Source organism: Macaca mulatta, chromosome 12, assembly GCF_049350105.2.
Source record: "Macaca mulatta isolate MMU2019108-1 chromosome 12, T2T-MMU8v2.0, whole genome shotgun sequence".
In the NCBI taxonomy this organism is placed as follows: Eukaryota; Metazoa; Chordata; class Mammalia; order Primates; family Cercopithecidae; genus Macaca; species Macaca mulatta.
Window position 1 is genome coordinate 106,175,228 of NC_133417.1, and position 13,537 is coordinate 106,188,764.

At 40.3% G+C, this 13,537-nt stretch overlaps 1 protein-coding gene across 3 annotated transcripts; it reads left to right on the forward strand.

Annotated features, from left to right (window-relative positions):
• The first annotated feature begins 72 nt into the window (after positions 1-72).
• Positions 73-12,928, forward strand: NDUFB3 (NADH:ubiquinone oxidoreductase subunit B3). 3 transcript variants are annotated; one of them, XM_077957356.1, is made up of 4 exons: positions 73-137; positions 1,471-1,550; positions 7,250-7,391; positions 12,644-12,928. In XM_077957356.1, exons 3-4 carry the CDS (start codon positions 7,252-7,254, stop codon positions 12,798-12,800), a joined length of 297 nt encoding a protein of 98 aa, XP_077813482.1. In that variant the 5' UTR covers positions 73-137; positions 1,471-1,550; positions 7,250-7,251; the 3' UTR covers positions 12,801-12,928. The 3 variants fall into 3 exon arrangements, with proteins under 3 accessions (XP_077813482.1, XP_077813481.1, XP_028686804.2); XM_077957355.1 differs by lacking the exon at positions 1,471-1,550; XM_028830971.2 differs by lacking the exons at positions 73-137; positions 1,471-1,550 and adding an exon at positions 3,464-3,611.
• Positions 12,929-13,537: the final 609 nt, after the last annotated feature.

Here is a 13,537-nt window from a genome sequence, read left to right on the forward strand (position 1 = left end):
AGGAATCTCTAACCCAGTACCGGAACGTTAAGCGGCTTCTCCGCTTTCCTGCCGTGAGAAACTCGAGGTGACAACCTCCGCTTCCGGTTGGTTCCGGTTGCAGAGTTGAGTGTCCTGAGAGGTCAGATTGAATTCAGGTAAATTAGGGAGTTGGTGGGAGACCGGTTGATTAGGATTAAGAGCTAGATTCTATTCTGGGGAGTGTAGAAAAGGAGAGACTAAATAAATGGAGAAGGATGGGAGGCTGGAAGGGAGATCAAAGAACTAGCAGGCGAGAACTAATGAAGTCTAAGTTTAAGTTGGGGTAGGGAGGGGTGATTGGAGGATTCAGTGAGCATTACTGTAGTTGTTACATAAAAGTGCTTTTTCCCGCCTTTGCCACACGCAAAATTGTCTTTGTTTGGCTTTGAATAGAACAAAGGCAGAAGAACAGCATCACTAAAAGTAAAACAGTTCATTTGTTATTTCCTAATATTCATATAATCACAGTTTTTTAAATACGAGGAAGTTAAGATATATACTTGGTAGTCTTCGGTAAACTAAAATTGCACGTAGTGGAAGTGGCATTATCTTCTTATTTCTTTCTTAGGGAAAGGATACCAGCACACATCTTCTTAGAGCCAGCTTCCTTTAGTGGAAGTTGATCCTCATCAGACTTTTAGATTCACTTCAGACACAGATAGATAGCTTTTTAAATTTTTGGTTGCATGTTTTTTTCTTTATTTAATTAATTTCCTTACTGTTATTTGAGCTGCTCTGAAACGGAAATAACCAGCATTTTTCAGTCCTCAGCACAATTTAAGTCAATTTTTCTAATTTTATTTTTTATTGTCAAGTATACATACAGAAGGGTGTATAAAACATACATTTTTTAAAATTATAACTAACAGAAGCAGACACTCCCGTAACCACCTCTTAAATTAGAAAATAAAGCATTGCCGGCCGGGCGCGGTGGCTCAAGCCTGTAATCCCAGCACTTTGGGAGGCCGAGACGGGCGGATCACGAGGTCAGGAGATCGAGACCATCCTGGCTAACACGGTGAAACCCCGTCTCTACTAAAAAATACAAAAAACTAGCCGGGCGAGGTGGCGGGCGCCTGTAGTCCCAGCTACTCGGGAGGCTGAGGCAGGAGAATGGTCTAAACCCGGGAGGCGGAGCTTGCAGTGAGCTGAGATCCGGCCACTGCACCCCAGCCTGGGCGACAGAGCAAGACTCTGTCTCAAAAAAAAAAAAAAAAGAAAAGAAAGCATTGCCAATACCTTAGAACATGCATTCTTAACAGGGGTGATTTTGCATTTCAGGGGGGTGAAAATTGGTGGGGCTGGGGTAGTAGGTCTTAGTTACTACAATGAGTTGTGTCCCTCCAAAGGGCCACAGTATATAAACATATATAGTGTGTATGTAGTGTTAAATTTTCATGGTGGGAGGGTCGTGATTAGGAATAAAATGTCTAGAAAGGTTCCTTACAGGGACAATAATTAAAAATTGGTTGAAAAACACTGCCTTAGCTGCCTGTATGTTTCTGTGATTCCATCTCCTCCACCAAGAGGTAACCATTATCCTGACTTGTGCTAAGCACTCACTTGTTTTACTTTAATTTTTCCATCTATGATGAATTCCTAAAAAAATGAATTGTTAGGCGTTTCAATTTATATAAATAGGATCCGAGTGCATGTGTATTTTTTTTCTGACTCACCCCTTGCTCATTATTATATTTGTGAAGATTCAATCATACTTTTGCATGTAGTTTTTGGTTGTATAATATATAGTGTGACTATACCATAATCGCTTCTGTTGTAATTGGACATTTGGGTTGTTTACAGTTGGGAGATAGAATAAACAATGTGGCTATAAAGATTCTTTTAAAAACATTTTTCTTAGGCTGGGCATGGTGGCTTACGTCTGTAATCCAACACTTTGGGTGGATAATTAGGTCTGGAGATCGAGACCATCCTGACCAACATGGTGAAACCCTGTCTCTACTAAAAGTACAAAAAATTAGCCGGTTGTGGTAGCGCATGCCTGTAATCCCAGCTACTCGGGAGGCTGAGGCAGGAGAATCACTAGAACCCAGGAGGCGGAGGTTGCAGTGAGCCGAGATCACACCACCCATTGCACTCCAGCCTGGGCAACAGAGTGAGGCTATCTCAAAAAAAAAATTTTCTTTTTTTTTTTTTTTTTTTTTTTTTTTGAGACGGAGTCTCGCTCTGCCGCCCAGGCTGGAGTGCAGTGGCCGGATCTCAGCTCACTGCAAGCTCCGCCTCCCGGGTTCACGCCATTCTCCTGCCTCAGCCTCCCGAGTAGCTGGGATTACAGGCGCCCGCCACCTCGCCCGGCTAGTTTTTTGTATTTTTTAGTAGAGACGGGGTTTCACCGTGTCAGCCAGGATGGTCTCGATCTCCTGACCTTGTGATCCGCCCGTCTCGGCCTCCCAAAGTGCTGGGATTACAGGCTTGAGCCACCGCGCCCGGCCTAAAAAATTTTCTTTTGTTTTTTTAGAGACAAGAGTCTTGATGTCTCTAAGAAAATATTTTAAATATATTTTTTATATTCCATAAATGGAAACCTTTGATCCGTGATCATAAGATTTACATTTGATAAAGTAAATTCATATATCCAAATTGTTCCAAAGACACTTTATTTTATTTACTTTTTTTTTTATTTTTATTTATTTATTTATTTATTTTGAGACAGAGTCTCACTCTGTTGCCCAGGCTGGAGTGCAGTGGTGCAATCTCAGCACAGTGCAACCTTCACCTCCCAGGTTCAAGTGATTCTCCTGTCTCACCCTCCCTAGTAGCTGGAACTACTGGCATACACTACCATGCCCAACTAATTTTTTTATTTTTAGTAGAGATGGGGTTTTGCCATGTTGATTAGGCTTTTCTTGAACTCCTGACCTCAGGTGTTCCACCTGCCTCAGCCTCCCAAAGTGCTGGGATTACAGGCGTGAGCCACTGCGCCTGGCCTCCAAAGACACTTTAGTATTTTCTAATAACAATTTGATCATCTGTTTTGGGGTTAAATTAATTAAAATTAAATTAAAATTCCCAGTTCCCAATTGTACCAGCCACATTTCAAGTGCTAGTGGCTACCATATTGGACAGTGTCTATCTAGAATATATGTACTAGGAGTGGAATTGATGGCCATAAGGTATTCGTATGTTCAGCTTTTCTTTTTTCTTTTTTTTGAGATAGAGTCTTACTCTGTCACCCAGGCTGGAGTGCGGTGGTGCAGTCTTGGCTCACTGCAACCGCCACCTCCTGGTTTCAGGTGATTCTCCTGCCTCAGCCTGCCTCAGCCTCCTGAGTAGCTGGGACTACAGGTGTGTGCCACCACACCTGGCTAATTTTTGTATTTTTAGTAGAGACAGGGTTTCCCCATGTTGGCCAGGCTGGTCTCAACTCCTGGCCTCAAGTGATTCGCCTGCCTCGGCCTCCCAAAGTGCTGGGATTACAGGCATGTGCCACTGCGCCCGGCCACGTTCAGCTTTTCTAGGTCATGCCAGTTTTTCAGAATGGTTGTGCTCAGTTGCATTCTCACCACCTAAGTGTGAAAGTAGAAGGTACATCACAATGTGTTTTCCTCAGCTCTCAACAATCTTGCAAGGTAGGTTTTATCCTCATGTTATATGAAGAAACTGAAGTTCGGGGAAATCAAGCGATTTGCCTTGGATTTTACTTTTACTAGTGCAAAGTAGGAGAATTTCAAGCTCTTACTTTACATGATCACAATATCATTGTTTGATTTATGGCTATTTGGAAATAGAAATAAGTTTAAAAAGAAAAATGGGCCAGGTGCCATGGCTCACGCCTGTAATCCCAACATTTTAGGAGGCCAAGGAGGGAGGAATGCTTGAGGCCAGGAGTTCAACAGCAGCCTGGGCAACATAGGAAGATCCTGTCTGTAAAAAAAACTGAAAAAGAAAAAAGAAAATGAAAGGTTTCCTAGAGATAGTGTTTTCTACTTTCTGCTCTTTTTGAAAAGTCATTTAAATTTATATCTAGTAAATTCCTATGAAAAGGATACTTCTGAAATAATTAGGTAGAAGAGAAAATACATTGAATGTATATATAAATAAATTTGTAGAGGAGAAATGAGGGTATGTATACTTTCATGTTTTCTTTCAAAGATTTATCTTTCAAATTACTTAATAGTTTAAGCACAGTAGTATTGTAATTTCAAAATAGTCTTTATACCATGGTAATGTTTCAACTTTTATTTTCAAAAGCTATTTTATCAAAATTCTTGACCCTTTGTTTTATACTCTCTTCCAAATACATTGATCCTCAGGTTAATATTCTAGAAGTGACATTTGCCAAAATAAGGGTTTGTCTTGTAATCTCTTTAAGCATTTTTAAAATGAAGCCTTATTTTAAAAAAGATTTTTTGAAAACATGGTATGCAGAAACCAAGACATTATCATTCTAAATAAACACTCGTAATGGTCTTCTTTTGTAATAAATGTATTCAGTCTCAAAAGTCAGTCCGAAATCTGACACCATAATTTTTTCCTTCATTTTATTGAATCTACCAAGTAATAATGGGTTAAATGTTTCAATCAGAGTTGTGTTGTAGTTTTAACTTGTGTTTGAGAGTATTGATTTTCATTTTCATTTAAATGTGAAAATCCTCCTGGGCATGGTTGTAACCCCACTGTAATCCCAGCATTTTGGGAGGCCTATGCCAGAGGATCGAGGATCATTTGAGGCCAGGAGTTTGAGACCATCCTGGACAACATAGGGAGGTTCCATCGCTATAAAACATTTAAAAATTAGCCAGACATTGTGCACGCTCCTGTAGTCCTAGCTACTCAGGAGGCTGAGGCAGGACAATCACTTGAGCCCAGGAGTTTGAGGCTGCAGTGAGCTATGATCCAGAGCAAGACCCTCTATCTTTAAAATATATATATATATATATATATAAAATTAAATGTGAAAATCATCAACATAATGTTTTTTTAGTATCTTAACATGTTTACAAATAATAAGTGTTGGTTTTTCACAGTTAGTATGTACAAGTTTTTCCTCATATCTTGGAACTATTTATTTTTTGAGACAGAGTCTCGCTCTGTTGCCCAGGCCTGAGTGCAGTGAGACCATCTTGGCTCACCGTAACCTCTGCCTCCTGGGTTCACTCGATTCTCATCCCTCCCTCAGCCTCCCAATAATGTGTCTTTAATATACACTTTCTAATAATTACTTCTATCTTGTAAGATGCAATATAAGAAATCCTACCAGGCCGGGCGCAGTGGCTCATGCCTATAATCCCAGCACTTTGGGAGGCCGAGGCAGTCACATCACCTGAAGTCGGGAGTTCGAGACCAGCCTGACCAACATGGGGAAACCCCGTCTCTATTAAAAATACAAAATTACCCGGGCGTGGTGACGCATGCCTGTAATCCCAGCTACTCAGAAGGCTGAGGCAAGAGAATCGCTTGAACGCGGGAGATGGAGGTTGCTGTGAGCCAAGATCGCACCATTGCACTCCAGCCTGGGCAAAAAGAGCAAAACTCTGTCTCAAAAAAAAAAAGAAATCCTACCTTATTGGGCCTGTTCATAGTTATAAATATGGACATAATGGTAATAGTTACTTGATTTTACTTCTGGAAAAGCAGTGATTATAGAATTGCTACTGTTTGCCAAGTAATTAGAATTTGGGAAAATAAAAAAAAAAAAGAATTGCTACTGCCAACCTTATACAAATTATAGTATAGTGTTATTAAACCATACCCATTAATTTGAATTAGCAATTTAAATGAAGACTGAGCTGGTTTATTTTTATATTATATATTAAAATAACACTAGTAAAACTGAAGTATTTATATAACCATTGAGGACATGTTTTATTTAAAGAAGCAGGTTTATTGATTAAAAAGGAGTCCTAAGGTCTCTGTTGGCCCAGTTCAGGGATCGGCAAACTGCAGCCTGTGGACCAAATCCAGCCCAGTGCCTATTTTTGTAAGGTCCATGAGCTAAGAATGGTTTTTACAAATGAACATTTGTAATCAGTTTGATGCTAAGGATCACTAACTTTGAGCCCCAGTTAAGCAAAATGTTACCCCCCAAAATGGGAGTCCCATTTTTTTTGTCAGTAGACCGGTATTACAACAAAATTGTACTCAGTTACATATTATATTTTGAATTTTATCAATAAGGTATTTCTGGAAGTGTGTTTTCCTATAAATGTACCTACATGATTGCCTCGATTTTACCTCTTTTACCCACAAAGCCTAAAATATTTACTATCTGTCTCTTTAAAGAAACTCTTCATGTAATCATATGTATTTAAAAGCATTACTGCATTTTAAAAGAATCATCTAAAGAAAAATTTTTAAAACAGTATATATAACCTTTTTGTTATATATATTTTTGCATTATGAAAGGATTCAAAAGGAAAACAATATTGCTTAGAAGTTAGGAGCAGGAGGCCGGGCGTGGTGACTCACACCTGTAATCCCAACACTTTGGGAGGCCAAGGTGGGCAGATCACGAGGTCAGGAGATCGAGACCATCCTGGCTAACACGGTGAAACCCTGTCTTCACTAAAAATACAAAAAATTAGCCGGGCGTGGTGGCAGGCGCCTGTAGTCCCAGCTACTCGGGAGGCTGAGGCAGGAGAATGGCGTGAACTCGGGAGGCAGAGCTTGCAGTGAGCCGAGATCCACCACTGCATTCCAGCCTGAGCGACAGAGCAAGACTCCGTCTCAAAAAAAAGTAATAATAAGAAGAAGTTAGGAGCAAGGTTCTGAAACTAAACTGCAAGGTTCTAATCCCAGCTGTACCATTACTATTGTTACCTTTGGAAAGTTACTTAACTGCTTGGAGTCTCATTGTCCTTATCTGTAAAATGGGGAACTCATAATTTAAGTTCAAAGAGTTGTTTTAGAAGTAATGGAGTTAATACACATAAAGCATCTTAGCATAGTACACCTGGCACATAGGACTCCATAAATGTTTACTATTGTTATAATGAAGAAAAGAACCAGATAGTAAGTGGTTATCTCTGAGTGGTGGGATTGCCAATTATTTTTCTTTTTTATATTTTGTGTATGTGTATTTCCTAACTGAACGTGGTTGTGGAATAAGACACTTTTATAAAATCTTTTAACTGAAATTTACGAGTATTTATATTGGCTTTTTTTTAAAAAATATTAAATGCTTCACCTTAAAACATAAACAATAAATTTGGGTATTTGATATCTACAATTTGCATATATCTCACTTGTGTTAATATTTTCCTTATAGACATGGCCCATGGACATGGACATGAACATGGACACCATAAAATGGAACTTCCAGATTATAGACAATGGAAGATAGAAGGGACACCATTAGAAGATATCCAGAAGAAGCTGGCTGCAAAAGGGCTAAGGGATCCATGGGGCCGGTAAGATGAGTTAAGCAATTTAGATAGAATGTATCCTAGAGAATTAAGTGTCTATGTTGCTTTTCAATGTATTCTCCTCAGAGAATCATGAAAAATGGCTTTTTACTTTGAGCCCCAGTTAAGCAAAATGTTACCCCCCAAAATGGGAGTTCCATTTTTTTCGTCAGTAGACCTGTATTACAAAAAAATTGTACTGAGTTACTTATTATATTTTGAATTTTATTAATAAGGTATTTGTGGAAGTGTGTTTTCCTATAAATGTACCTACATAATTGCTTCAATTTTACCTCTTTTACCCACAAAGCCTAAAATATTTACTGATTTGTTTTTGTTTTTGTTTTTGAGATGGAGTTTTGCTGTGTTGCCAGGCTGGAGTGCAGTGGTGCGATCTAGGCTCACTGCAACCTCCGCCACCTGGGTTCAGGCGATTCTCTTGCCTCAGCCTCCTGAGTAGCTCTGATTACAGGCACACTACCCACCATGCCCAGCTAATTTTTGTATTTTTAGTAGGGACGGGGTTTCACCGTGTTAGCCAAGATGGTCTCGATCTCTTGACCTCATGATCTGCCTGCCTGGGCCTCCCAAAGTGCTGGGATTACAGGCATGAGTTACCACGCCCAGCTACTTTAGAGTTTTGTGTTTGTTTTGAGACAGGGTCTCACTCTGTCACCCAGACTGGAGTGCAGCGGTGCGCTCACAGCAACCTCCATCTCCCAGCTAGAGCGATCCTCCCACTCCAACCTCCCTAGTAGCTGGGACTATAGGTACAGCCACCATGCCCAGCTAATTTTTGTATTTTTAGTAGAGACAGGGTTTCGCCATGTTGCCCAGGCTGGTCTCAAACTCCTGAGCTGAAGCGATCTGCCCACCTTGGCCTCCCAAAGTGTTACGATTACAGGTGTGAACCACTATACCCAGCCACATTAAAATGTTTAAATCAGCTTTATTGAGATATCATTTATATATAGTAAAATTCACCTGTTTTAAGTGTAAGTCCTTTATCAGATAAAAGTTTTGTGGTGCTTGCTTCAGAAACATGTATACTACAGTTGTAATACAGAGGAGTTAGTATGACCCTGTGCAAGGATATTTTTTTAATTTTTTTTTTTTTTTTTTTTTTTGAGATGGAGTCTTGCTCTGTCGCCCAGGCTGGAGTGCAGTGGCCGGATCTCAGCTCACTGCAAGCTCCGCCTCCCGGGTTCACGCCATTCTCCTGCCTCAGCCTCCCGAGTAGCTGGGACTACAGGCGCCTGCCACCTCGCCCAGCTAAGTTTTTTTTTTTGTATTTTTAGTAGAGACGGGGTTTCACTGTGTTAGCCAGGATGGTCTCGATCTCCTGACCTTGTGATCCGCCCGTCTCGGCCTCCCAAAGTGCTGGGATTACAGGCTTGAGCCACCGCGCCCGGCCTCTTTTTATTTTCTTAATAATGTCTTTCAGAGAGTTTTAAATTTTGATGAATTCACAATGTAGCAATTTTTTTTATTTTACAATGTATGCTTTTTGCACCCTAAGATTATCTTCTATGTTTTCTTCTAGAAGCTTTTATAGTTCTTCTTACATTCTATGATCTGTTTTGAGTTCATTTTTGTGTCATATGAAGTAAGGATGAAGGTTAGTATTTTTACATATATACATCCAGTTGCTCCAGCACCATTTATTAAAAGACTATTGTACCTCCATTGAATTACCTTAAGAATGTTGTCAAAAATCCACTGAGTGATTTTTGACACTCAATGAGGGTGGTGGCTCGCACCTGTAATTCCAGCACATGGGGAGGCCAAGGCAGGCGAATCGCTTGAGCCCAGGATTTTGAAACCAGCCTGGGCAGTACGTGGAGACTTTGTCTCTACAAAAAATTTTAAGAATTGCCAGATGTGGTGACACACACATGTAGTCCCAGCTACTCAGGAGGCTTAGGTGGGCAGATCATTGGAGCCCAGTATGTCCAGGTGGCAGTGAGCCAAGATCTGGCCACTGCACTGCAGCCTGGGCAACAGAGAGAGACCTTGTCTCAAGAATATAAAAAAATAAATTGACTGTATCTATGGGATCTATGTCTGGACTCTATTCTGTTACCCTGATTAATATGTCCAATCCCTTATGCCAATACCACATTGTCTTTAAATCACATAGCATAAGATCTCCAAATTTTTTTTTTTTTTTTTTTTTTTTGAGATGGAGTCTTGCTCTGTCGCCCAGGCTAGAGTGCAGTGGCGCAGTCTCAGCTCACTGCCAGCTCCGCCTCCCGGGTTCACGCCATTCTCCTGCCTCAGCCTCCCGAGTAGCTGGGCCTACAGGCGCCCGCCACCACGCCCGGCTAATTTTTTGTATTTTTTAGTAGAGATGGGGTTTCCCCATGTTAGCCAGGATGGTATCAATATCCTGACCTCATGATCCGCCCGCCTCGGCCTCCCAAAGTGCTGGAATTATAGGCATGAGCCACCGCACCAGGCCTAATTTTTGTATTTTTTTAGTAGAGATGGGGTTTCACCATGTTGGCCAGGCTGGTCTTGAACTCCTGACAAGTGATCCACTTGCCTCGGCTTCCCAAAGTTCTAGGATTACAGATGTGAGCCATCATGCCTGGTTTTGTTTGTTTGTTTGTTTGTTTGGGAGACAGAGTCTCTGTCGCCCAGGATGGAGGGCAGTGGTGCAGTTTCGGCTCATTGCAGCCTCTAACTCCTGGGCTGAAATCATCCACCCACCTCAGCCTCCCGAGTAGCTGGGACTACAGGTGTGTGCCACCATGCCCATCTAATTTTTGTATTTTTTGTTGAGACGAGGTTTTCCTGTGTTGCCCAGGCTGGTCTCAAAATCCTGAGCTCACGTGATTTGACCACCTCAGCCTCTCAGAGTGCTGGAATTACAGATCTGAGCTACAGCACCCAGCCTGAATTATTTTATTTTTTGATGATATTGTAAATAGTATTTTAAAATCTCAACTTCCAGTTGTTCATTGCTAATACTTGTAAACACAGTTGACTTTTATATGTTGATTTTATATCTCATTACCTTGGTAAGTTCACTTTTTAGTTCAAGTAGATTTTTTTTACACATTTGTTAGAATGTTCTTCATAAACAGTCATTCTGTCTACAAATACATTGTTACTTCTTCCTTTTCAATTTGTAAACTTTTTATTTCTTTTTCTTCCATTTTTGTACTGGCTAACACCACTAGTATAATGTTGAATGAAAGTGGTGGACGTCCTTGCCTTGTTCCCAACTGACAGAAAACATTTGGTGGGTCACTACTTAGTATGATATTTCTTGTAGTGATCTCCTAGGTGCCTTTTATTAAGATGAGGAATTTCTTTCTATTTCTAGATTACTAAGCGTTTTATTGTTTATTATTACTTTTTTTTTTTTTTTTTTAAGATGGAGTTTTGCTCTTGTTTCCCAGGCTGGAATGCAATGGCGAGATCTTGGCTCACCACAATCTCCGCCTGCTGGGTTCAAGCAGTTCTCCTGCCTCAGCCTCCCGAGTAGCTGGAATTACAGGCATGTACCACCACACCCAGCTAATCTTGTTTTTTTAGTAGAGACTGAAATGTTGGCCAGGCTGGTCTCGAGCTCCCGACCTCAGGTGATCCACATGCCTCGACCTCCCAAAGTGCTAGGATTACAGGCATGAGCCACCACGCCTATCCTGTTATCACCATTAATGGATATTGGATTTTGTTAAATGCTTTTTCTGCGTCTATTGAGATGTTCATAGTTTTTTCTTTTTTATTCTGTTAATATGGCGAATTACTTCTATTAATTTTCAAATATAAGCCAATCTTGCATTCCTGGAGTGAACCCTACTTCATTATGATGTATTACCATTTTTATATCCTGCCGGATTCCATTTTCTAAAATTTTGTTAAGAATATATGTGCCAGGTGTGGTGGCTCATGCGTGTAATCTCAGCACTTTGGGAAGCCAAGGCAGGCGGATCACTTGAGGCTGGAAGTTTGAGACCAGCCTGGCCAACATGGCGAAACCCCATCTCTACTAAAATTACAAAAATGGGCCGGGCACAGTGGCTTATGCCTGTAATCCCAGCACTTTGGGAGGCCAGGGCAGGTGGATCACGAGGTCAGGAGTTTGAGACCAGCCTGGCCAATACGGTGAAACCCCATCTCTACTAAAAAAAAAAAAAAAAAAAAAAAAAAACGACCGGGTGCTGTGGCTCATGCCTGTAATCCCAGCACTTTGGGAGGCCAAGGTGGGCGAATCACGAGGTCCGGAGTTCGAAACCAGTCTGGCCAATGTAGTGAAACCCCATCTCTACTAAAAATACAAAAAATTAGCCAGATGTGGTGGTGTGCGCCTGTAATCCCAGCTACTGGGGAGGCTGAGGTGGTTGAATCACTTGAATCCAGGAGGTGGAGGTTGCAGTGAGCTGAGATTGTGCCACTGCTCTCCAGCCTCAGTGACAGAGCAAGACTCCATCCCAAAAAGAAAAAAAGAATATTTGCATCTATGTTCATGAGGGATATTATTCTGTAGCTGCTTTTCTTCTAACATCTTTGTCTGGTTTTGGTATCTCAATTAGATTTAATTAGCTTTCGTATTTCCTAAGTCATATTTCTAGAGTTAAATGGTTTTTGTTTTTCATAACATGATTTTTTCACTGGTTTGTGCTTATCAGAGCAGGATGTCAGTCATCTAAAATTCAGGCTGCTATGGTAGGGAGAAGCAGAGATCCTTTTGAATAGTAGCAATAATGTCAAGTGTTACATACTCCATACTCCTCTGCCAAAATATATCATGTATGAGCCTGTTTAGTCTTTATGATATTATAAAGGAGATAATAATCATCATTGAATAGAACAGGAAGCAGACCATGACAGGCTAAGTATCTTGCCCAGCCTACAAGATTTTGAATCTAATATAAGTGGCATACCAAAGATAAATACCAAGTCTCTAACATCATCTTTCCGTGATGTTATAATGACTAGTGTGGGCAGAGTCCATCTGACCTGTGACAGATAAGCTGAAGTGAGTCTTGCATTTGAGGGTTTTGTAAAATCCTGAGGCATGTGACTATTAAATGTGAAACCATCAAGTGTTCATTCTTCTATTTTATATGTGAAACTTGGGCATATACTTAATTATCCTATGCCACAGAAAGATTCCTATTGCGATTCACTTAGATGATCTTCTGTAGGGTAGCATTTAAGTCAATTAGAAAGATGAAAATTAAATGTATTCAATGTATATACACACAATTGCGTATGATTATAATTTTTTCTTTTTTTTTTTCTAGCAATGAAGCTTGGAGATACATGGGCGGCTTTGCAAAGAGTGTTTCCTTTTTTGATGTATTCTTTAAAGGATTCAAATGGGGATTTGCTGCATTTGTGGTAGCTGTAGGAGCTGAATATTACCTGAATTCCCTGAATAAAGATAAGAAGCATCACTGAAGATAATACCTGGAAGTATCATAGTGGTTTCTTAACTCTCCAAAATAAGATTTCTTCACTATAACCTACTCGTCTGGTTTGTCCCTTACAGAATATTAGTAAGATTTAATAAAGTAAAATAAAATATATATATGCCAATCTGTTTTTGTCATTCTTTAAAAAAAAAAGTCTCAAGCCATATCAGATTTGGTTTAGGATACATAGGGGGTTGGAGAACAGCAGTAGTGCGTTCTATGTAACAGGCAGGCATCATATATTTGAGCAAATGGACATGTTCTAAGAAGTTTGTTTTAATCTTTTTTTTTTAACTAGTCCTGACCTAACTGGCACTAACAAGTTTTTAAATGGGAGTTGGCCTTGCTGCTTTTATCGTCCTCTTCAGATGGTTTAGAGGAAGCCAGATTCTACTGTAAATACTCACTGCCCTGTTCTGGTTGACACATCCATGTATCATGTTCATTTTTCTTAATTGTGGTAATTGTGGTATTTTCTACTTGCTTAGTCTTCATTCTTCCTATGTCATGAAAAACCTTACTTTCTTCTTCTTCTTTTTCTTTTTTTTTTTTTTTTGGGAGATAGGGTTTTGCTCTGTCACCCAGACTGGAGTGCAATGATCTTGGCTCACTGCAGCCTCAGCCTCCCTGGGCTCAAGGGATCCTTCCACCACACCAGGCTATCTTTTTGTACTTTTAATAGAGCTGGGGTTTCGCCTTGTTACCCAAGCTGGTCTCAAACTC

Excerpts from the sequence above, each read along its gene's own strand:
- NDUFB3 (XM_028830971.2), top strand. The coding sequence starts at position 3,464 with ATGTGCCACTGCGCCCGGCCACGTTCAGCTTTTCTAGGTCATGCCAGT. Across the intron at positions 3,612-7,249 it reads GCTCTCAACAATCTTGCAAG|ACATGGCCCATGGACATGGA; the intron begins GTAGGTTTTATC and ends TTTTCCTTATAG. Across the intron at positions 7,392-12,643 it reads CTAAGGGATCCATGGGGCCG|CAATGAAGCTTGGAGATACA; the intron begins GTAAGATGAGTT and ends TTTTTTTTCTAG.